Here is a 25242-nt window from a genome sequence, read left to right as displayed (position 1 = left end):
ACCATATGCTGGTGCGGTTGGCCCTGGGTTCCTCCTAATGCAAGACAATGCTAGACCTCATGTGGCTGGAGTGTGTCAGCAGTTCCTGCAAGACGAAGGCATTGATGCTTTGGACTGGCCCGCCCATTCCCCAGACCTGAATCCAATTGAGCACATCTGGTACATCATGTCTCGCTCCATCCACCGACGCCACGTTGCACCACAGACTGTCCAGGAGTTGGCGGATGCTTTAGTCCAGGTCTGGGAGGAGATCCCTCAGGAGACCATCCGCCACCTCATCAGGATCATGCCCAGGCATTGTAGGGAGGTCATACAGGCACGTGGAGGCCACACACACTACTGAGCCTCATTTTGACTTGTTTTAAGGACATTACATCAAAGTTGGATCAGCCTGTAGTGTGTTTTTCCACTTTAATTTTGAGTGTGACTCCAAATCCAGACCTCTATGGGTTAATAAATGTGATTTCCATTGATATTTTTTGTGTGATTTTGTTGTCAGCACATTCAACTATGTAAAGAACAAAGTATTTAATAAGAATATTTCATTCATTCAGTTCTAGGATGTGTTATTTTAGTGTTCCCTTTATTTTTTTGAGCAGTATATGTATATATATATATATATATATATATAGATAGATAGATAGATAGATAGATAGATACGTCTATATATACATCTATACATCTATACATCTATATATATATATATATATATATATATGTATGTACATATATTGGTTCAGTGCAGTGTTATTGTCATGCTAATAATTGTTTGCATTGCTAATGTGACTGTGTGTGCCTGTATCTGCTGTGAGGTTTCACTTTCAGTATTTCCCAGATATATCTATCACTATATTCTGTACCCTAAGGGACTAGGCGCGTCAGGGTCGTTTATATAGTGTGTCACAGTATTTACCTATTCAGTGTATTCAACTGTGTACTCAGTCACATAATACCGGATTTATTCGCAGGTGTTGTGTACTGGGGACTCAGTCACATACTATCGGATTTATTTGCAGGTATTATACTCTGTTTGGCTTCATAGTACTAAACCGCTCCCTGTTGCATTTGTGTACAATGTCTTACAGGAAGGGCAGTAAATCTGTGGATGTTCCTGCATGATGCAGAGTATGCGCCAAAGATTTACCAGAAGGGGAAGCTGTGTATGATGGTCTGTGTAGCATGTGTCATACACCCTCCAGTCAGTCCGCAACTCCTGTATCCAATCAGGAGCCAGCCTGGGCCGCGCTCTCAAGCCTACTGGGTACTCTAGTGGAACCTCTAACGCCCCCGATGGGACCACCTGTACCATTACAGTCTCAAATAGTCTCTGTGGTTACTCTTGTGTCGCTGGGTCATTTAAGCAGACTGCTTCCTCCTCACAATCCACAAATCTCTCAGATGTTTCATCTGAAGAGGAGGCGGAGCATACTGTCCTGTCAGACACTGAATCATGCATTTCTGGCGGTGATTCTACAGTGCAAATTGACGTCCCTGCTCTAGTGGTTGCTATAAAGCAAATCCTACAAATCACTGATGATGAGGAACCCACTACTGTCACCAAGAAAACTGACATGTTTAAACGGCAGAAGGTGTCTAAATATCTGTTACCCCATTCTGACCATTTGGTTGACATCAGGCAGGAACCCTGGTTTAATCCAGGCAAGAAATTCCCTCTCTCTAAATGGGCCTTAGCTCGCTACCTCTCCCTGCAGAGTTATGTGACAAGTGGGAAAATTCACCGCCGGTGGATTCTCCTGTCACCTGCCTAGTGGCGTCATCAACTCTGCCTGTCACCACTGTCACTTCACTGAACGAACCAACAGATAAGCGTGTGGAGGGATGCCTGAAATCTATTACTAATCTATACTCCCTGACAGGTTCTGTACATAGACCCACTATTGCTGCCTCCTGGCTGCTAAAGGTATTGAAGCATGGGTTCAGGCATTAGATGAAGAGCTGCCCGAGGATATATCTGACAATGCCAGACAATACCTGTCTCACATCACGAACCGTTTCTTATAATATTCAAGAGGCGTCCTCTGTGGCGGGTGTGTTGGCAGCCAAGGCATCGACCACGTCTGTCCTGGCTCGCCGTATTCTGTGGTTGAGGTCATGGAAGGTGGACCTGGACTCCAGAAAGACCTTGGAGGTACTCCCTTTTAAGAGAGACATATTGTTTGGGGAAGACCTAAATAAAATTGTGTCTGAATTGGCGGTTGCCAAGACTGCCTTTCTCCCAAATACTAATCCTTCTGCACAGAAGGCAAAAGTTACCACTTTTCATTCCTTTCAACCTCAAGGAAATGCAAAAGGTCAGGCATACCCGAGACAATCTCATGCTTCCAAAACCACTAAGCTTCTAAACAATACAAGCATGACGGGGCGGGCCAACCCCTGGGGGACCCCAGGGTAGGATGCCGACTTCTGCAGTTTACCCAGGTCTGGTTGAAGACCACTTCAGACTCATGGGTGCGAGAAGTTGTCTCTCACGGGTACGCAGGGCCAAATGTAATAGAGAGTTTCAAAAAGTGAGAGATTTGGTAAGGTTTTGCGTTGTTTTTTTTAAAGTGGAATTCATTTACACAGCAAGATCAACCTGGTTTTGCAGTGTAAATGATTGCCACTTAAAAAAAACCTCACCAAATCTCTCACTTTCTGAAACTCTCACTCTATTACATTTGGCCCGCAGTCTCTTTCAGGAGACGTCCCCCTCGCCAGTTTTTCACCACAGTCATCCCTTCAGATCCACTAAAGGCGCAAGCTCTGCAGCAGGTTGTGAGTTCTCTCCTGGATACAGGAGTGGTGGTGCCGGTACCTCTGTCCCAAAGAGGCAGTGGTTACTATGTGACCCTGTTTCTAGTCCCGAAACCCAATGGGTCCTTCCGACCTATACTCAGCCTCAAATCACTGAGATTGTCCAAGTTCCGTATGGAGACGCTGCGCTCAATTGTACTGGCTATGAAACCCGGAGACTATATGGTATCCCTGGATATTCAGGATGCGTACCTGCATATACCTATTGCCAAGTCACATCAGCAGTATCTGCGGTTTGTTATTGGCAACCTACGCTATCAGTTCCAGGCTCTGCCATTTGGACTGGCTACGGCTCCTGGGATCTTCATCAAGGTAATGGCCATAATGACGGCATATCTCCATCGCCAGGGAGTCAGGATCCTGACGTATCTGGACGACTTGCTGATCCTGGAAAACTCCAACGATGTCCTCCTCAGTCATCTACAACTGATGGTAAGCTTCCTACAAGCCCACGGGTGGCTCATCAATTAGAAGAAATCCTTGATGGTTCCAGCTGAGAGCAAGGTGCACATGGTGGCACTCCTGGACACACACAGTCAATGTCTGTTCCTGTCTCCGGAGAAAGTCCTAAGCTTCAGGACAGGATAAGATGCTTCTCTTTGTTGCCCAAGAGTGTCAATACACTCGGCGATGTAAGTACTTTCCCTGATGGATTCCCGCCCTCTGCAGAGGTTAATTCTTTCCAAGTAGAATGGCCTACCTCATGGGATCAAATCTCACATGATTACTTTGACTCTGGAGGTTCATCAATCACTGACCTGGTGGCTACAGGACCAGCAATTGAGCAAGGGCCGTCCCTTCTGGATCCCAGACTGGGTCCTGCTGACGGAGACCAGTTTGCGGGAATGGTGTGCGGTGTTGGAGCAACACTCTTTCCAGGGTCGTTGGACCAAGGAGGAGTCTCTCCTCCCAATAAACATTTTGGAGCTGTGGGCGGTGTTCAGTGCGTTAACTCTCGCCCTGCCTCTGGTACCGAACAGGCCTGTTCAAGTACAGTCTGACACCACCACCACCACAGTGGCATACATCAATCATCAAGGCGGCACTCGAAGCCACATGACAAGGTTGGAAGTGTCAAAAATCCTTCAATGGGCGGAACGCCATCTGCCAGCAATATCGGCAGTGTTCATTCTCTGTGTCCTAAACAGGGAAGCGGACTTACTCAGTCGTCAGGACGTACACGCCAGAGAGTGGAGTCTTCGTCCAGAAGTCTTTCAACTACTAGTGGACACGTGGGGCCTACCAGATGTAGACCTGATGGCGTGTCGACGCAATCACAAAGTTCCGGTCTTCGGATCAAGGACCAGGGATCCTCAAGCAGCGTTCGTGGACACACTAGCCATTACATGGAACTTTCGGCTGCCTTACGTGTTCCCTCCAGTGTCTCTCCTGCCCAGGGTCCTACGGAAGTTCAAGCAAGAAGGAGGAATACTACTGCTAGTCGCTCCGGCGTAGCCCAGTCTGCATTGGTTCTCAGATCTGCAGGATCTATCGACAAAGCATCCTCTTCTACTTCCTCAGAGACCAGACCTCCTCATACAGGGCCCTTGTCTCTATCCAGACCTGGCTTTGATGGCTTGGCTCTTGAATCATCACTCCTGAGGGCCAAAGGATTCTCTGAGGTGGTCATTCAAACTATGTTGAAAGCCAGAAACCGGCATCTGCCCGGATCTATTACAGGGTCTGGTATTCTTACTTCACCTGGTATGCTGATAAGAACTATGATGTGTACAGATTCAAAACATCCAGAATCCTGGCTTTCCTGCAACAAGGCCTGGACTTAGGCCTTTGTCTGGCCTCCCTCAAGGTTCACATATCTGCCTTGTCGGTGTGGTTTCAGAGAAAAATTGCATCTCTACCTGACGTTCATACATTCACTCAGGGTGTGTTAAGGATTCAGCCTCCCTATGTCCCTCCGGTGCTCCATGGGATCTGTCTGTTGTCCTGAATGCCCTGCAATAGTCTCCATTTGAACCTCTTGAGTCAGTGAACCTTAAATGGCTCACAGTCAAGGTCCTGTTTCTGTTGGCTATTGTCTCTAGTAGAAGGGTGTCGGACCTAGGCGCTTTGTCCTGTCGTCCACCTTTTCTAATATTACATCATGACTGGGCAGTTCTTCGAACTTGCCCAGGTTATTTACCTAAGGTGGTGTCATCTTTTCACCTTAACCAAGAGATTGTGGTCCCAGCCTTTATCTCTTCGGATTTATCCTCCAAAGAGCGGTCTTTGGATGTCGTAAGGGCTCTCTGTATATATGTGGAGAGGACTGCCTCTATCAGGAGGTCAGATACCGTAATTGTACTGTTTGGTTTCTACAAACGGGGATGGCCTGGAATAAGCAAACCTTGGCCAGATGGATTAGAATGGTGATTGCACAAGCTTATGTGCAAGCTGGACTCCCAGCTCCTGCTGCTGTTAAAGCCCATTCTACTCGGTCTGTTGGACCTTCTTGGGCGGCCCACCGTGGCGCGTCCACAGAACGCAAGGCGACTACGTGGTCCTCAGTGAACACGTTCATTAAGTTCTATGCCTTTGATACTTCCACCTCCCAGGATGCTTCCTTTGGACGCCGAGTTCTCATACCCGCTAAGGCACGTCCCCTCCCTTGAGGAACTGCTTTAGGACATCCCCGATGTTTTCCTGTGGAACACAGTGTATCCCGCTGCAGAAAGGAGAGTTATGGTAAACTTACCATTGTTAACTGTCTTTCTGCGAGGTACACTGGGTTCCACAGGGCGCCCACCCTGACGCATCTAGTTTCTATGGGTTTGTATGGCATTAGCCGGTGGTCCCTTCTCCTGTCGTGAGAATGTTGTTCTATGTGACTAACATCTACCTTCTCTCTTACCTGCTCCTACATTGGACTGGTTAACGACACTGAGCTCACAGTGCCTGGAGGCGGGGTTACAGTGGAGGCCTGGGACAGCCTAAAGCTTTAGCCTGTTGGTGCCTCTGGACCAAGATCCAGTCTATACCCCGATGTTTTCCTGTGGAACCCAGTGTACCTCGCAGAAAGAGAGTTAACAATGGTAAGTCTACCATAACTCTCCTTTTTTCCTCTTTTCAGAACTGAACTGTTTTGATAATATTTATGTTTTATTCAAATACCTTTATATTCTGTGATTTTGTGCTTTTAGTCCTCAAGATGTCGGTCTGCAAGCTGCGTGTGTGATCCTCCACCCGCTGGACTGTGTGCTGAGGATTTCATCTGAAAATACCGGACAGCGAGGTATTTCACAGTGTTCAACTAAACCGTACGAGTCTTACCATGTTTCTATTTACTGCAGTCCTCATGGTGCGCAGTGTGCCAGCGTTTATAGCTTCATGTGGGCTCCATACCAGACATTGTAGCTGGTGTCAGCCCATGGATCAGCATCGGTTACATGCAGCAGCATCGGTTACATGCAGCAGCATCAGTTACATGCAGCAGCATCGGTTACATGCAGCAGCATCAGTTACATGCATCAGCATTGCTTACATACTGCAGCATCAGTTACATGGAGCAGCATTGGTTACATGCAGCGGCATCAGTTACATGCAGCGGCATCAGTTACATGCAGCGGCATCAGTTACATGCAGCGGCATCAGTTACATGCAGCGGCATCAGTTACATGCAGCGGCATCAGTTACATGCAGCAGCATCGGTTGCATGCAGCAGCATCAGTTACATGCATCAGCATTGCTTACATACTGCAGCATCAGTTACATGGAGCAGCATTGGTTACATGGAGCAGCATTGGTTACATGCAGCAGCATCGGTTACATGCAGCAGCATCAGTTACATGGAGCAGCATTGGTTACATGCAGCGGCATCAGTTACATGGAGCAGCATTGGTTACATGCAGCAGCATCGGTTACATGCAGCAGCATCAGTTACATGGAGCAGCATTGGTTACATGCAGCGGCATCAGTTACATGCAGGGGCATCCATTACATGCAGCAGCATCTGTTACATGCAGCGGCATCAGTTACATGCAGCGGCATCTGTTACATATAGTGGCATCAGTTACATGCAGCGGCATCAGTTACATGCAGCAACATTAGTTACATGCAGCGGCATCATTTACATTGCACTTATAGGAAAAAAAGTATCTTAAACTGTTGCAATAATAATAGGATATGTATCAGAAGGGTGTGACATGAAATGTTGACACCTTAACGTTGACGGTCGGCATGCCGACATACCGTATTACAGTGTTAAGTGTCCTAACCACAGCCTAACTCTCAACCTAACAATGTCATGTACTGTCTATATGCACAGTGTCCGCAGTATATCCATGTCATGTTTGTGAATGCTGATATTTTCACTGTCACCATCTCAGCCCATGTTGACCTTCTTAATATCGACAAAATGACTACATACTGTATTGTGTCATTGTTGTATCCAACTGTATGAATCCCTTGAAATTGATTTGTACTGAAATGGCAAAAAGGGTGTACTAGTTATCCCCTCTGTGGCACTTGGGAACTTGCTAGAAGCTCCAATATGAGTCCCAATTTTCAATCTGTAGCGGAGAGCTGAGGAAAGGTCCAACATGGGCTATACCGTCCCCACAGATTCAGGTACTACCTCCATTCTTTAAAGGATGAACTGGAATGTTCTGCACAGTCTCCTGCTTTCCATGCTGTTTCCCATAGATGCCTAAGACTAAGCCTAACCCCTTACCACAGCCTAAGCCCTAACCACAGCCTAAGCCCTAACCACAGCCTAAGCCCTACCCACAGCCTACCCCTAACCGCAGCCTACCCCTAACCACAGCTTAACCCCTTACCACAGCTTAACCCCTAACCACAGCTTAACCCCTAACCACAGCCTACCCCTAACCAAAGCCTAACCTTAACCACAGCCTACCCCTAACCACAGCCTACCCCTAACCACAGCCTACCCCTAACCACAGCCTACCCCTTACCACAGCCTACCACTTACCAGAGCCTACACCGAACCGCAACCTACCCCGAACCGCAGCCTAACCCTAACCGCAGCCTAACCCTAACCGCAGCCTAACCCTAACCGCAGCCTAACCCTAACCGCAGCCTAACCCTAACCGCAGCCTAACCCTAACCGCAGCCTATCCCTAACTGCAGCCTACCCCTAACCACAGCCTAACCCTAACTCTAAAATCTGCAAAAATGGGGTGTTGACATTGTGTCTTACCAAGTCCACATTCTCTCTTTGTTGGCATGTTCAATGTCGACCTCCCGTCCATGACAGCATTCTGAGTATATACCCATTTATCTAGTACAATCTATAAAATGATAGGTTGATTCTGGTTGGATGCAATGGGCAACTCCTTAACTTGTCCTTTTTAGAAGGTTTGATACATCTCCCCCATAATGCGGATTAACCGCAAGTTCTGTGAGAAGTACTGTTTAGAGAAACACGTAATGATTCCGGGTTGTTTTGTAGGTTTTCTAGATGAACCAGTGTCTGATCCTGTCATTGTGAGAAATCTCTTATCTACAAAGTCTTCGTGTGTCAGCCTGTTGTGTCAGAGCCTGAGCCACCTGATGGAGCTGTGCGAGAGGGTAACATATAGGACACAGCACATCCTGCACCATGTGACAACCTTTGTGTTGGTTATGTATTTGTAATGGACTCATCACTTTTCAGGATGGCTTCCCCATGCAGATCCCCCATGCCTCTGTGCTGTGCTCTGTGGTGTCCGTTTTGCAGTTCAGCATCGGCCAAGCAGCTTGCTCTTCATCTACTGGTTCCCACTTCTGCAGGTTCCTGATAGGTTCCCTTCGAGTTCAAAGGTCAGCGCTGGATGCCATCGGAGCTCTGTCATGCTGGCCATGTGAGGCAAATATTGTGCAGTTTGGGAATATTGTTAGCATCTCCGTTCAATCATTCCTTGTTAAATGTCACTTATTCCACTAGAAAGCTACTGTTGTTTTTTTACTGCAGTATGTTCCATTAATATTCCAGTCAGTACCAAAAATGAGATATTTGAGTAGATGCCGCATTAATTATACTGAGTGGAGATGGAGGGCAGTAGTAATGTGACATAGTAATGGGATGGGGTTTCCTGCTGTGTGAGTGATGGGGTCAGGTAAACAGGCGTTATCTAATAATTGTTTTTGTTTTTAGTGAGAGCAGATATCTTGGCAAAGACATACAACGTACTTACTGCTTATCTTGAGAGCCCAGAGACAGACCCAACAGTAAGAACTCCATATTGTCCTAGCTTATTATAAGTATGCCTCCCGTGTATGTACCAGGCAGGGTAGTATATGAAAACTGCCACTTTCCACCTTCTTTAGAGAGCATTATCCAATGCAGGCTAGTTTCCTGGCAGGACAGCAGCATATAGGAACATCATTAGAACTGTCCTTTATACAATTTTGCCTATGCTGCTCCCTACCACTGGAACTCTCTTCTCTTCCTGTCAGACTCTTCACCTCTCTACAAAACTACAAACAGGCTCTCACCCTAAGCCACTGCTCCATGCCCCTTGCTTCTTGCACCTTTCCTTTACATCATCTCCTCCCTGCTAACATCGGCACCAAACCATTGGGTGTGGCCATCCCACTGCTGATTTGGCTGCCATGACTGCTGAGGCAACAATGTTTATAACTTTGTCCTTGTTCTGCAGTGTTTTGTACTGTAATGCTGGGTGTACACTGGCCAATATATCAGCCGTTCGATATATTGTTTACTGATCGGCCGGTGTGTACAAACGATATGTCTGTGTACAAGGGCCCTCATTCCGAGTTGTTCGCTCGCTAGCTGCTTTTAGCAGCATTGCACACGCTAAGCCGCCTCCCTCTGGGAGTGTATCTTAGCTTAGCAGAATTGTGAACGAAAGATTCGCAGAATTGCGAATAGAAATTACTTAGCAGTTTCTGAGTAGCTCCAGACGTACTCAGCCATTGCGATCAGTTCATTCAGTTTCGTTCCTGGTTTACGTCACAAACACACCCAGCGTTCGCCCAGACACTCCCCCGTTTCTTCAGATACTCCTGCGTTTTTCCCATAAACGCCAGCGTTTTTTCACACATGCCCAGAAAACGGCCAGTTTCCGCAGAGAAACACCCACTTCCTGTCAATCACACTACGATCACCAGAACGATGAAAAATCCTTGTTATGCTGTGAGTAAAATACCTAACTTTTGTGTAAAATAACTAACCGCATGCGCTCTGCGAACCTTGCGCATGCGCAGTAAGCGACTAATCGCAATATAGCGAAAATTGGCAACAAGCGAACAACTCGGAATGACCACCAATATCGCTCACAGACATATCAGGTTGGCCCTGTAGCACAACTGATGACTCTGCAGCTTTATCGGTACATTGTGCTGTGTGTACGGGCGATCGGCACTTGTTGCGGGTGCCACCAGTGACTGACCGCACAACTGGGAGGGCACATTGGTCCAACGATTGGTAAGTGTGTATGCACACGTTCCGTTGGCCTAGTGTGTACCCAGCCTATGTCATGTTTTTGGCTTTCTATTTTTTTTTTGTTTCTTTTTTTTTTTCATAATGTTCCTGTTTTTGTACATTGTCAGGCTCCGCGGGCCCCTTATGGTGCCATATAACTATAAGATTAAAATAATAAGTCCGCTTTGGCTCTCTGTAGTTTCAGTCCAAGACCCGATGTCTTTTTTCTTTCGTGCTATATTGTGTTGTTTTGTTTTTGTACATACAGAATAAATACAGATTAGAATGGCCCACTTACAGAGCATATGTGATAGAATTGATGAAACAGAGCAGGAGAGAAAGAAGAGGGTGAAAGCAAGGCAGCCATTTATTATCTGTTAACTGGCTTGTCACTGCTACAGCTCTACCTACAGGCAGCAGAGAGAGGAGTATGACAGAGTGAGGAATATGGCACTGTGTAGGCGGCCAGTCTAATTACTGTCTCCACTTTAGGTTCTGAAAAAGGCGTTTCAGGCATCATTGAAGTGGCTCCAGGCCTCTCGCACATCTGATGAGCACTGGGAACAAAGCAACTCTTTCCTCCAAGGTCTGACATACAATGTACAGTACATTCTATTACACCACTGGATCTATTTGGTTACTGAATAATTATGTGGACTCCATTAACTCATAATATTACTGATTTTAGATGTAGTGGGGCTATGTGTTTCTTTATAGGTTACAAGATGCATCTAGCACTGAGGCGGAGATGTAAGAGGTTGTAAGTGTCAAATGCGCTATAACCAGCGCAATTTGACACAACGAGCCTCTGAATGTATGAAAGCAGAGAACATAGGAAGGAAAATCACTTTTCTCTATGGTATCTGCAAACCTCTATTCATTTTGCTGTCTCTATACAGTCTTATGGTGACGGAAAATCATCCAGATGTATTAAAAAACGATAAGCAAACATTTGCTGCTTATTTTTTTCACACGTCGGCAGGTATTACCTGCTGGTGTGTGTACATACCTGCGGTGGCTGCTGGGCTCCGGGCTGCTTATGGGAGATCTCGCGATGGCTGCGAGATTTCGCGCATGTCCAGTGGAGCCAGCCGGGAGGGGAGACTCAGCGCTAGGCTGATAAGCTGTGGCTCGGGCAGGGATCGCCGCAGAGGGGAAGTTTCACTCCCCCACTCCGGCAGCCGGGAAGTTAACACATCAAATGTGCCAGGGGAAATATCCCGGGCCGAGCAACCCGGCATTTAAAGCAGTGTTTAAAGCAGGGTTAAACACGGGTCAGATCTGGGTTGCTGTGCGGTGTGAGTGGTTTGCTGAGTCAATTTGACCCGCTACTTATTCACACTATAGGAGCAGCCAGCACTTGTAGATCATCTGATCTCCAAGAGCCGCCTCCACACACCATGCGGTGACATAATCAACATGGCAATCTGTTGTGTCGGGTCCGCCAGTCTGAAAGGGGTATCAAGCGGGTTGCACCCGGGAAGGACCCATGTAGAAGTCCCGAGTGCAACCTGCCGTAGCAATGTGAAAGCGGTAAAGTTATCTCGTAAACTGAAACCAGCTTTCCACCATTTAATGTCTAGAGAAAGTCGCAATTAATAAACTGGAAATCGTGCCAGAAGTCATACCGGTTCTATTTTCCAGCTCTCTGCCCCGTGTTAATGAAACGGTGCTGCAGCCCAACTTGGGAGGTTCGGGATTCGACATTAGAATTTGTCACTCATGTCGCAGAAGCTGTTAAAGGTACCTTAATAAACTGTACTTTTGTATTTCCAACATGATGATCCATATAGTAGCTAATATGTAGTACTAAGTAAACATGTATAATTTTATATTTATTTGTGGCGTTTTGTAATACTCTTATTTCTCTTTCATCCACTAGGGGACACTGGAGTCCTATACAGTAGGGGTGTGAAGCCTTGAACCGGAGGTGTGGAACAATCTAAATTAGCATTGTCTGCACAGCCGGCTCCTCCCCCTTCACATCCCTCCTCCCTCAGTTTGAAAAATTGTGCTTGAGGTGAAGCACGTGGGAGCACAGAGCTCCTGACAAAAGATACTGAAAGGGGCTGCGTAACCCTAATAAAAGGGGGACAAGGCTGCCTGATATCAGAGAGACAAAGATCCCTATTGAAGGGACCTGCCTCTCTCCACAGGAGATCCTCCAAGACTTCTAACAGTGAGTACTGGTAGAAGGAAGAGTTAGGGTCCTTCATGTATTTCTATTTATTTTTATATTGAGCACCTCTCTGCTGAGATCCTGTAATTGATCTCTGTTGTAATGCTGCCTCCACTTAATAATATCACTGTACAGGAGCTGCCTCCTGTAATAGCTTAATGTAATGCTGACTCCGGTATAAATAGCCCCTCACACAGCAGTTACAGCGGCGGGCACGGGAGCAGAGTGCGGCGCGGGACTTGGCCTTTCCTCCCTGTGAGCAGGGAGGGACGGCAGAGCGGCGCGCTGCACAGCGAGAAGCTGACAGCCGAAGTGGAGCTCAGGCGCCGCTGCGGGAAGCTGCCCAGGCGCGCGCCGGCCAGCGGGTCCGGAGCGCGCCAAAATAGTGTCCGCACAGAGCGGGACTCGGCGCACGCCAGCCAGCGGAAGGGGTCTAGATCATCCGAGGCAGCAGCAAGTGGAACAGCAGCATATATATATATATATATATATATATATATATATATATATTATTTTGCAAAAGGCTAGCATCAGTGACATGTTTAATGATTATGGCGCCAGGCTGAGGTAATGGGTGGGTCCTCCCCCTCACCCCAGTAGATACAGAGGGGAAGTTGTTTAAGAAAGAATTAGCTCCCCCTGCTGCACTGCCTGCATAGTGCATAGTAGAAGAGCGGATTCGGTTTTACTCGGTTTTACTCGGTTCTCAAAACCGAATCTTATTGGCTATCCAAAACACGTGACATCAGTGAGCCGATAAGATTCGGTTTTGAGAACCGAGTAAAACCGAATCCGCTCATCAGGGAGATCGTTAGGTAACTGCTCCCTCTGCTGGTGGAAAATATATATACAGATGAGGATCTCCTGAAAAGTAATCAACTTTACAATTTATATTTTCAAGGGACTTCTGTTTCAAAGATCCTGCAGAAAATACACGGAAGCAAGCGAATACCAACTCTAACATCGTAGCTGATTACAGTTGGGGTGTGAGAATTGCGAGTCGGCTGGTGTTTTAATTTTTTTTTTTTTCTTTAATTTTTTATTAAGGATAATTAAAGTAAAGTTATTGACCTGCTCCTTTTATATACGAAAAGGACAGGTAATTCCAGCCGGATCCAATACCTTCGCTTCCGTCATCTCCCAGTCTTTCTCTTCCTAGTTTAAAGGGTGAAAGCGCGGCGGGCTACCCTGGTACAGGGTTTTCAAAACAGCATGTCTAAGGCGGCCAAGACCTCCAAGACCTGTTATGTTTGTACGAAATGTAACAAGAAGAGCACGCGGGTTGGCAGCTCCGGGGTGTGCGACTCCTGCTTAAACAAGGACGCTCCACCTGGGAGCAGTGCTCTGGCTAAGGTATGGGAAGACAACCTTGCTAATAGAATCTCAATGGAGATGGCTGAGTCGCGCAAGCAACAATCAGAATGGGCTGCGGGATTCTCAAAGACGATGGAGGAATTCCTCATCAGGTTAACGCCGCCCGCACCCGCAGAAACGAGTGTGCGCAAAGCGGTTAAAAGAACTCTCCCTATGATACAAGAATCAGAGGAGGAAGAGGGTTTTCTTCCTGATACGGAGGAAGGTGAGTTAATTGAACCTAACCTAGACGCCGACTTTCCAGAGGAGGACTCGGCAATCTCAGGTCTGGACTCCTTAATTGACGCGGTAAAAGAGATCCTAAGTTTTAAGGACGAGCAAATACGGGAGCCGGAGGATTTCGATTTGTTCGAATCCCAGAAGCCGCGTTCAGCAGTGTTTCCTATTCCTAAATCCCTCCAATCTCAGATAGAGGAGGCTTGGAAACAACCTGACAAACGGTTTCAATTTCCGATACGGGTTCAAGTAACTTATCCCCTACCTAAGGGTGTAATGGACAAGTGGGAGACTCCGCCGGTAGTGGATGCTTCCCTAGGAAGGTTGTCAAAAAAGACAATTTTACCAATTCCTAACGTAACTACTTTAAGGGATGCGTCAGACCGTAAAGTTGATACTGCGTTAAAGTCAATTTTTGTTGCAGCTGGTGCAGCGCAGAGACCTGCGATCGTCTGTGCTTGGGTCAACAAGGCCATGGGTGCATGGTTCGGGCGTATTGTACAAGCTATTGAGGAGGAAAATAGCTTAGAAGAGATTACCCAACTGGCGGAACACATTCGAGAATCTGCATCGTACTTGTGTCAAGCTTCTAAGGATATTAGCAGAATAGCATCGTGCATATCTGCATCGGCCATATCGGCTAGAGGGATTTTATGGCTCAGAGAATGGCAGGGAGACTCTGAGACCAAGAAGGCGGTGGAATCCATCCCCTTTGGGGGTGAAATGCTGTTCGGACCAGAATTAGACAAGTGGATTTCGCAGGCTACAGCGGGGAAGTCCACTTTTCTGCCTACTCCGTATACGAGAACCGCTCCACAAACTAGGAGAGGTTATTCGGGACCATCGTTTACTTCATTTAGATCACAGTCCTTTCGAGCCTGAGGTAGGGGTTTCGGTTAGAGATGAGCGGGTTCGGTTTTACTCGGTTTTACTCGGTTCTCAAAACGGCATCTAATTGGCTCACGGATGTCACGTGTTTTGGATAGCCAATAAGATTCGGTTTTGAGAACCGAGTAAAACCGAGTAAAACCGAATCCGCTCATCTCTAGTTTCGGTACACAAGCACGCGGGGGTAGAGGTAGAGGCCGCTCGCAAGCAGCAACCAGAAAGCAGGATAAACCTGCTGACAAGACCGTGGCATGACGGCCTCCCAGCTCACCTGGTGTCCCCCTTGGTGGGCGGCCGACTGGAAGGTTTTCAGGACATCTGGGCCAAAACTTCACCAGAGCTTTGGGTGAACAACTTAATCTCTCGGGGATACAAACTGGAATTTCAACAGAGGCCTCACAGTCAGTTTTTTACAACAGGATTGCCTCAGTGCCCTCAAAAAGCAAGGGCACTACGGGCAGCAATTAAAAAATTACTACAAGCAGAGGTCATTATTCCGGTTCCCGCTTCTCAGAGAGGAACGGGGTTCTATTCCAATCTTTTTGTCGTGCCAAAACCAGACGGGACGGTCAGACCAATTCTCAATTTAAAAGTTTTCAACCAGTTTTTAAGAGTCTACAGATTCAAGATGGAATCAATCCAATCAGTTATTGCAGGCTTAGAACCAAGCGAGTTCATGGTATCCATGGACATAAAGGATGCATATCTGCATATCCCAATCTGGACTCCTCACCAGGCTTACTTACGGTTCGCACTGGTGGCGGAGCACTACCAATTCCGGGCCTTGCCGTTCGGTCTAGCGTCAGCCCCAAGAATTTTCACAAAGATCATGGCGATCATGGTGGCAGGACTGAGACTGTTGGGGGTCACGATTATACCTTATCTGGATGATTTACTGATCAAAGCTCCATCTCAGAATCGACTGCTCAAGGATGTTCAGACATCCCATCAATTTCTAATTCAACATGGATGGATTGTCAATTTCAAAAAGTCCAACCTCATACCGACTCAACGGATTCAATTCCTCGGTCTCATCTTGGACACGGTCCTATTACGTGTGTTCCTACCAGAGAACATGGTACAGGACCTACAGAGATTAGTGGCTCAGGTACTGAGGACGCAGACCGTTTCTCTGCACCTCTGTGTGCAACTTCTCGGGAAGATGGTGGCGTCGTTCGAAGCTCTCCAGTACGGCAGACTTCATTCACGACCATTCCAATTGAACCTCATTGCTCAGGGAGCAGGCTCGCACTGGCTTCTCCATCGGAGAATTCGACTTCAACCACAAGTAAGGGTCTCCTTGATATGGTGGTCTTTACACAAGAACCTTACAGCCGGCAAGAAATGCGGCATTTGGGATTGGAAGATCGCCAGTCTCAGAGGTTGGGGAGCCGTCCTAGACGACCATCAGTTTCAGGGACGATGGACGCTACAGGAAAGCAAATTACCCATAAATATCCTCGAACTAAGAGCAGTCTACAATGCCCTTCTCTTAGCAGAAGACCTAGTCATGAATCAAAACATCAGGATTCAGTCAGACAATGTCACGACGACGGCTTACATAAACCGTCAAGGAGGAACAAAGAGCAGGATGGCGTTAAAGGAGGCCACAAAGATCTTGTTGTGGGCAGAAAGACGAGACATCATTCTCTCTGCAGTGTTCATTCCAGGTGTGGAGAACTGGGAAGCAGATTACCTCAGTCGCCAGGACATGCATCCGGGGGAGTGGTGCCTTCATCCACGGATTTTCAACATGATTGTGAGAAGATGGGGTCTACCTCAGGTGGACCTAATGGCGTCTCGACAAAACCATCAACTGCCCAGATATGTGTCAAGAACTCGAGATCCAGCAGCAGAAGGAGTGGACGCATTGACACTTCCGTGGTGTTACAGAAAGGTTTACATATTTCCACCATTCCCACTCATACCCAGGGTTCTGAAAAGAGTAAAGCGGGAACGAGTGTGGGTTATTCTAATCGCACCAGATTGGCCCAGCAGGAGTTGGTACACCGACCTGCGAGGGTTACTGGCGGAGGATCCTTGGAGGTTACCTCAGAGAGAGGACCTGCTATCTCAGGGACCGTTCCTGCACCCCGACCTAAACAGGCTGCGTTTGACGGCGTGGCTATTGAAACCCGGATCTTAAGAGAAAGAGGGATCCCACGAACGGCCATTCCTACAATGATTGCCGCTAGGAAGCCGATCACAGCCAGGCACTACTACAGGATTTGGAGACGGTACATGGCTTGGTGTCAGGAACGGGGATGGAATTCATCAAACTTCCATTTATCGCGACTTCTACTGTTCCTTCAGGCCGGTCTAGAGGGAGGACTAAGATTGGGCTCTTTGAAGGTTCAAATTTCGGCTCTCTCCATCCTTTTTCAGCAGCGGCTAGCATCCTTGCCAGAGATTCAAACCTTTTTACAGGGGGTTCTGAGGATTCAACCCCCTTTTCGTCCTCCCACGGCACCATGGGACTTAGGTTTGGTGTTAGAATATTTGAAGTCACCGACTTTTGAGCCGTTGACAAGTACAGACCTGAAATATATTTCTTGGAAGGTCACGTTATTACTTGCCTTGGCTTCGGCTAGGCGGGTTTCTGAGTTGGGAGCCTTATCCTGTAAGAGTCCTTTCTTAGTTTTTCATGAGGATAGGGCGGAACTCCGTACAAGAGCAGACTTCCTTCCGAAGGTGGTGTCGGGTTTTCATGTAAACCAGCCAATAGTGGTCCCATCTTTCCAGGGTCTCACAGATGAGGACGTGTCATTGGATGTTGTCCGAGCTTTACGGGTATACATACAGGTTACGTCATCTTTCAGAAAGTCGGACCATTTGTTTGTTCTTTATGATGGGCCAAAGAAGGGTTGGCCGGCCTCTAAGCAGACTTTGTCCAGATGGATTAGACTTGCCATTCCGCAGACTTATATTTCCTGTGGCAAACAGGTTCCGGTTCAGACGGGTGCTCATACTACCCGATCAGTGGGTGCCTCGTGGGCGGCTGCCAGAGGTGCTTCCACTACTCAACTTTGCAGAGCGGCGACGTGGTCTTCAGCCCACACGTTCGCAAGATTTTACAAGTTTGATACTTTTGCGTCCGGAGAATCTAAGTTCGGACGTTTAGTTTTGCAGGCCACCAACAGCACTCCCTCCCTGGGGGAAAACTTTGGGACGTCCCCTACTGTATAGGACTCCAGTGTCCCCTAGTGGATGAAAGAGAAAGGAGGATTTTGGTACTTACCGATAAATCCATTTCTCTGAATCCTCTAGGGGACACTGGACGCCCGCCTCGGTGCTGTCAAACCTGCTGTGTTCTAAGTTCTTGTTTTAAAACAGTTCGTATAAACAGCGTTCCTTTTTTTCGGTTAAGAGTTCTTGGCCGCTGTTTGATATGTTGTACGGTTCGGTTCCTCGCCATGTGCTATAGTGTCATGTCCTATTCTCTCAGTCAAATTTTTCAAACTGAGGGAGGAGGGATGTGAAGGGGGAGGAGCCGGCTGTGCAGACAATGCTAATTTAGATTGTGCCACACCTCCGGTTCAAGGCTTCACACCCCTACTGTATAGGACTCCAGTGTCCCCTAGAGGATTCAGAGAAATTGATTTATCGGTAAGTACCAAAATCCTCCTTTTGAGCACTGTTTTTCTTGATCATTTTCTTGTATATTCTACTTTTTTGTGTGTTTGTTTTTAATGTGTTTTCTATTTATATAGAATATTTACGTAAATCCACTTCCTTAGAGTAGCACTTTGATGTGGGTCCCACCCCTTGGACTCTAACTGTGTTGTATTATGCTCTGGGAAATTCTGGTGCGTTTTGGTGCAGAAGAGATCCAAAGCAGTGGATGTACATGAAATGAAATACAAACTTGCATACTGCAATTTCCACAGTTTACAAATTCACTGTTTTCTTTTTCAGACCAAGGAGAGTTCGGAGAACTTCTGAGTTCCTCTGGAATTCCAAAGCTTGTTTTAGATCTTCTTAAAGACCCAGAGAGTTACGTTCGAGCCAGCGCTGTGATCTGCATTGGTCATATTATTGGTATTGCTCCCATTTACAAGACTGTAGGCAACTCCATATCTGCGGAACCTTTAAAAAGAGAGGTCAGTATTATTCTGCCTACATTTAGTGTTGCTCATTTCAAATTTGTTTTTGAGTGGGGACACTTGACAGTAAGTCAGCTGGACCGGCTTCGCCTTTCCATTTGATGTCAATACTGGGTTTCCATATGGTTATTATACAATATCAAAGCCTTATTATGGACTAAGCATTGAACTGTCTCTGTGTATTCATGGAATCCACACTCATCTGGTCTCGCCAACTAAGTAAGACATACAGTATACACACATCAGCCATAACACTAAAACCACCTGCCTAATATTGTTAGGTACCCCTCAAACCACCAAAACAGTTTTGAGCCATCAAGGCATGGATTCCACAAGACCACTGAGGGTGTCCTGTGTATCTGGCCCCAAAACGTTGGGTTCTTTAGGTTCTGTAAGTTTTGAGGTTGTGCCTCCATGGCTTAGACTTGTTTTCCAGCACAACCCTCAGATGCTCGAACGGATTGAGATCTGGGGAATTTGGAGGCCAAGTCAACAGCTTGAACTCTTTGTCATGTTCCTCAAACTATTCCTGAATAATGTTTTCACAGTAGCAAGGCGCATTATCCTGCTAAAGGAGGTCACTGACATCAGGGAATATCATTGCCATGAAGGGGTGTGCCTGGGCTGCAACAGATGTTTAGAAGTTAACCAAGTAACATCTACATGATTGCCAGGACCCAAGCTTTCTCAGCAGAACATTGCCCAGAGCATCACACTGCCTTTGTCGGCTTGCCTTCTTCCAATAGTGCATCCTCGTGTCATCTCCTCCCCAGGTAAACAACGCACCCGACCATCCACATGATGTAACAGAAAACATGATTCATCAGACCAGGCCACCTTCTTCCTTTGCTCCATAGTCCAATTCTGGCGCTTACATGCCCATTGTAGGCATTACCGGTGGTGAACAGGAATCAGCATGGGCACTCTGACCGGTCTGCGACTACACAGCCCTATATGTAGGAATCCGTGAATGTGATTCACCGTGTGTTCCGAAACTTTTCAATCATAGCCAGCATTAACTCTTCTGCGGGTTTGGACCAGATGGACTAGCCTTCGCTCTATATGCATATCAATGAGCTTTGGGTGTCATCGGTTCACTGGTTGTCCTTCCATGGACCACTTTTGTTAGGTACTAACCACTGCATGCCAGGAACACCCCCAGAAGGTTTTGGAAATGCTCTGACCCAGTCGTCTAGCCATTATAATTTGGCCCTTGTCAAAGTCACTTAGAGCCTTGCACTTGCCCATTTTTCCTGCTTCCAACACATACACTTTAAGAAATGACTGCTCACTTGCTGCCTGATATAGGCCACCCCTTGATAACTACCATTATAATGAGATAATCCGTGTTATTCACGTCACCTGTCAAATGTTTTAATGTTATGGCTGATGGGTGTATAAACAAAATAATATATGTGTTTTCTCTAACGTCCTAGTGGATGCGGGGGACTCCGTCAGGACCATGGGTATTAGCGGCTCCGCAGGAGACAGGGCACAAAAATAAAGCTTTAGGATCAGGTGGTGTGCACTGGCTCCTCCCCCTATGACCCTCCTCCAAGCCTCAGTTAGGTTTTTGTGCCCGTCCGAGCAGGGTGCAATCTAGGTGGCTCTCCTAAAGAGCTGCTTAGAAAAAGTTTTTAGGTTTTTTATTTTCAGTGAGTCCTGCTGGCAACAGGCTCACTGCATCGAGGGACTTAGGGGAGAGAAGTGAACTCACCTGCGTGCAGGATGGATTGGCTTCTTAGGCTACTGGACACCATTAGCTCCAGAGGGAGTCGGAACACAGGTCTCACCCTGGGGTTCGTCCCGGAGCCGCGCCGCCGACCCCCCTTGCAGATGCCGAAGATGGAAGAGGTCCAGAAGCAGGCGGCAGAAGACTTTTCAGTCTTCCTGAGGTAGCGCACGGCACTGCAGCTGTGCGCCATTGTTGTCAGCACACTTCACACAGCGGTCACGGAGGGTGCAGGGCGTTGGGGGGGCGCCCTGGGCAGCAATATATAATACCTTTTTATGGCTAAAAATACATCACATATAGCCCTTTGAGGCTATATGGATGTATTTAACCCCTGCCAGATCTCACAGATTCCGGAGAAGAGCCCGCCGAAATAGGGGGCGGGGCTTATTCTCCTCAGCACACAGCGCCATTTTCCTGCTCAGCTCCGCTGTGAGGAAGGCTCCCAGGACTCTCCCCTGCACTGCACTACAGAAACAGGGTAAAACAGAGAGGGGGGGCACTTTTTTTTGGCGATATTAATATATTTAAGCTGCTATAAGGATACAACACTTATATAGGGTTGTTCCCATATATATTATAGCGCTTGGGTGTGTGCTGGCAAACTCTCCCTCTGTCTCCCCAAAGGGCTAGTGGGGTCCTGTCTTCAATAGAGCATTCCCTGTGTGTCTGCTGTGTGTCGGTACGTGTGTGTCGACATGTATGAGGACGATGTTGGTGTGGAGGCAGAGCAATTGCCGGTAATGGTGATGTCACCCCCTAGGGAGTCGACACCGGAATGGATGGCTTTGTTTATGGAATTACGTGATAATGTCAGCACATTACAAAAATCAGTTGACGACATGAGACGGCCGTCAAACCAGTTGGTACCTGCCCAGGCGTCTCAGACACCGTCAGGGGCTGTAAAACGCCCTTTACCTCAGTCGGTCGATACAGACCCAGACACGGACACTGAATCTAGTGTCGACGGTGAAGAAACAAACGTATTTTCCAGTAGGGCCACACGTTATATGATCACGGCAATGAAGGAGACTTTGCATATCTCTGATACTACAAGTACCACAAAAAGGGGTATTATGTGGGGGGTGAAAAAACTACCTGTAGTTTTTCCTGAATCAGAGGAATTGAATGATGTATGTGATGAAGCGTGGGTTAACCCAGATAGAAAAGGGCTAATTTCTAAGAAGTTATTGGCATTATACCCTTTCCCGCCAGAGGTTAGGGCGCGCTGGGAAACACCCCCTAAGGTGGATAAGGCGCTCACACGCTTATCAAAACAAGTGGCGTTACCGTCTCCTGATACGGCCGCCCTCAAGGATCCAGCTGATAGGAGGCTGGAAACTACTCTAAAAAGTATATACACACATACTGGTGTTATACTGCGACCAGCCATCGCCTCAGCCTGGATGTGCAGTGCTGGAGTGGTCTGGTCGGATTCCCTGACTGAAAATATTGATACCCTGGATAGGGACAGTATTTTACAGACTTTAGAGCAATTAAAGGATGCTTTTCTTTATATGCGAGATGCTCAGAGGGATATTTGCACTCTGGCATCGAGAGTAAGTGCGATGTCCATATCTGCCAGAAGAAGTTTATGGACACGACAGTGGTCAGGTGATGCGGATTCCAAACGGCATATGGAATGACAATGCTAAATTCCTTTGTCATATAAACAACCCTTATGAAGCTAAGAACACTGTACGCTGTTTACTTAAGAAATACCGTAATGATACGCTATTTGCGTAACGATCGCTCAGCCGTAGGCGAGACGCTCAAGCGTCACGTTCGCTCACGGCCCAGTGATCACAGGACACGTTATTGGTTATGTCTAGGGGAAAGATTCGCTGTAACGCAGCATACGCTAGAGACCACGAGGAGGTCACCAGCGGTGCAGACGCTCACAACACTATACCTTTATGTTAAACCTTATACCGATGAAATACACTGAATACCTTAATGTGAGTACAGGGTGTAAGTGCAACCTTGTGGAACCTGACTATCTACAAAGCTGCATGAGCGTCACCGACGCTCAAATGAACACTTATCACTATAGGAAATACACAGATACTGGTTTAGGTTTCCAAGGCCTATTAACTGTATTATGTCTAATATACTTGTAAAAGGGGATAACAGTACATATGATACACTACAATATAACAGAGACTTCCTAACCACAGAACTAAACAATAAATACAAAAAGACAATACTACACTGACCTAAATGCAATACGATACAATACTATAATACTATAAGGTATTTAAGAGAAAAAGAGGAGAGAGGGAGATAGAGAGAGAGAGAGAGAGAGAGAGAGAGAGATTGGCTCGCAGAAAGACAATGATTATGGAGAGAACTTACGCACAAAGGGTATGATCGCCAGCGCCTCGATATCCAGCTCCCGATTATCAGCAGATAACCGTTGATGAGAGAGTGAGAGCTGGATGTGGTCGGCCTGCCTATTTATGCTCCACACACAATGCAATCTCCTGGTCCTACAATCCCATTGTCCATTGGCCGAAGGAATTCGGCCCTGCATCATAACAAAAGGTCATAGGGTGATTCATACAGGTGGGCTGTGACGATTTCCAACAGCTCAGGTGGGTGGGAAACTGGGTTTCCCGCCGCATACCTGAGTATGTGCAAATCATAGAAATGGACATAAACTTCTTATGTCCATAACTATTCGCACGAGCGATTAATACGCTCCAAACCAACACCGGAATATTGCTAATTAAATACTCTTCCGATGGGTACCAAACACTGCTGTATGATTCCTGTTAAACCCTTCGTACGATGCAAAGAGGGATTCCTCAGCTCTGGGACATTATACTTTAACCAAACTTACAGAAACTATCAAAGGGATCATGATCTATAAACTACATTAATTGTGAACATTTGTAACTAATGAGTCGCACGCTACGATCACATAAACTCTACCGTAAATGCGCATACTGCGCGTGCGAGTGCACGCTATTGCGGGTATGCGCTTCCACGGGAGAGCGTACGCATGCGCAGCACGGACCAGTGTGCGGTGCAAATATGGCAACGTGCATTGAGACATTTTTCTGACTTTGACAGTCCACCCTTTGGCAGTCAATAATAACTGCCACAAAATATTTAAGGAGAAAAATGTAAGTCAGGGGTTAATTGATTTCCATGGTGGGGAAAGGAAGAAGAATGGAGTAGGTGTGAAGAGGGTATGACCTAGTGAGAAAGTAGAAGCATGTGTGTATGAGTCCATGTTTGGAGGGTCATGTATCATCGTGCCGTACGTGTGGTAAATCAAGCTTCGAGGTATTGCGAAGTATACATTTGAATTCCTTCTTATCCTGTGGTACAGGTCTGTGGATGGGCTGTCAAACTCTACCGAGCTCATTTCGGCTGTGGTTGTAACACAATGGGGATGCACATTTTAGTTGATGATACATGAATGGGGGAGGTATGTGGTTGCTGATATCTGTGCCTGTATTCCCTATCGTCTATGTGTGTTGTTACCTGAGGGTTGTAGAGATGAAGATAAAGAACACTTACGAAAAATGCAATAATATTCTATGTCAGGGAAATGTACATTCGTCGATTGAGGTCTTGATTGGTGTCAGTTGATTGGAGTCTTCTTCTTTGTGCTTTTGCTCATAAATCGTGAGTAAAGCATACAACGTCCATGGATTTACAAAAAATGTTGGGCTATCGTGATTTTAAGGTTCCTAGGGAAACTGGGGTACCCATGGCATTGTCCATCAAAATCTTGTTTATCAGGTCGTCTGCTCTTCTTCTTTCCATCTTTCCGTTGTCGGCCCCTTGGCTCATCAAATCCTTCGTCTACGTGGGTCTTTGTACCTCGGAGGAAAACATAGAAATGGGTGAAAGACGGACCGTATACTTATTACATCATTACGTCATGGTTTCTAGCATTGGGTCATAAATCAAATCCAGGTTAATTACAGTTTCCTCACTCCTCAAGCTCATCACTTTTGTACTTTGTTTGCACCTTATTAAAGCCTGCCCGCATCTAAATATCAATCCAAACGATATAACGACACCCAAAATACATAGGAGAAACTTTCCAACATCCATTATGACTCCTTGAGCCCAGTCTCCTAAACCGGAGAACCAATTTCGCGGGTTCAACCATGACACCCAACCAGTCAGCTCATTACCTACAGCAGCAAGGGTGAGATTGTGTTTTCGACGAAATTCCCACTTTAATTGCAGAATATCGTCCATCTTTTGGTCTATGACCTCTATCGGATCCTCGGTGCTATTTGTGATATACGTGCAACACTTTATGCCGTACTGTGTTGCCAATGTAACACAATATCCGCCTGTTACTGCTGTAAGATAATTAAGAACCATCCTATGCTGAACTAGTTCTGTTTTGTAAGCTTGAAGTTCTCTTCCAGTGTATCTAAACGTGTCATCATACATTTCAGTGATATTATCTAACAAATTGGCGAGTGCGGAAATGTATCTATAATTCATCACACCTCGAGCGGTGCGAGTGAAATCTAACGCTACCAGAACCTGAATCCCGGTGGATTCATGGATAAGATCAGAGGCC

General features: G+C 46.7%; 1 protein-coding gene across 2 annotated transcripts in view; it reads left to right on the top strand.

The window, feature by feature from the left end:
* BRAT1 (BRCA1 associated ATM activator 1) overlaps positions 1 to 25242 on the top strand; it is an 82300-nt gene that overhangs the window by 35788 nt on the left and 21270 nt on the right. For both annotated transcript variants that reach the window (XM_063934623.1, XM_063934622.1), the window contains exons 7-13: positions 5952 to 6043; positions 8222 to 8340; positions 8426 to 8612; positions 8906 to 8979; positions 10688 to 10781; positions 11840 to 11938; positions 18768 to 18952. In XM_063934623.1, coding sequence (XP_063790693.1) covers positions 5952 to 6043; positions 8222 to 8340; positions 8426 to 8612; positions 8906 to 8979; positions 10688 to 10781; positions 11840 to 11938; positions 18768 to 18952 — 850 coding nt within the window. The remainder of the gene's footprint in view (positions 1 to 5951; positions 6044 to 8221; positions 8341 to 8425; positions 8613 to 8905; positions 8980 to 10687; positions 10782 to 11839; positions 11939 to 18767; positions 18953 to 25242) is intronic.

Source organism: Pseudophryne corroboree, chromosome 7, assembly GCF_028390025.1.
Source record: "Pseudophryne corroboree isolate aPseCor3 chromosome 7, aPseCor3.hap2, whole genome shotgun sequence".
Classification (NCBI taxonomy): Eukaryota; Metazoa; Chordata; class Amphibia; order Anura; family Myobatrachidae; genus Pseudophryne; species Pseudophryne corroboree.
This window is presented reverse-complemented; position numbering and strand designations above follow the sequence as displayed.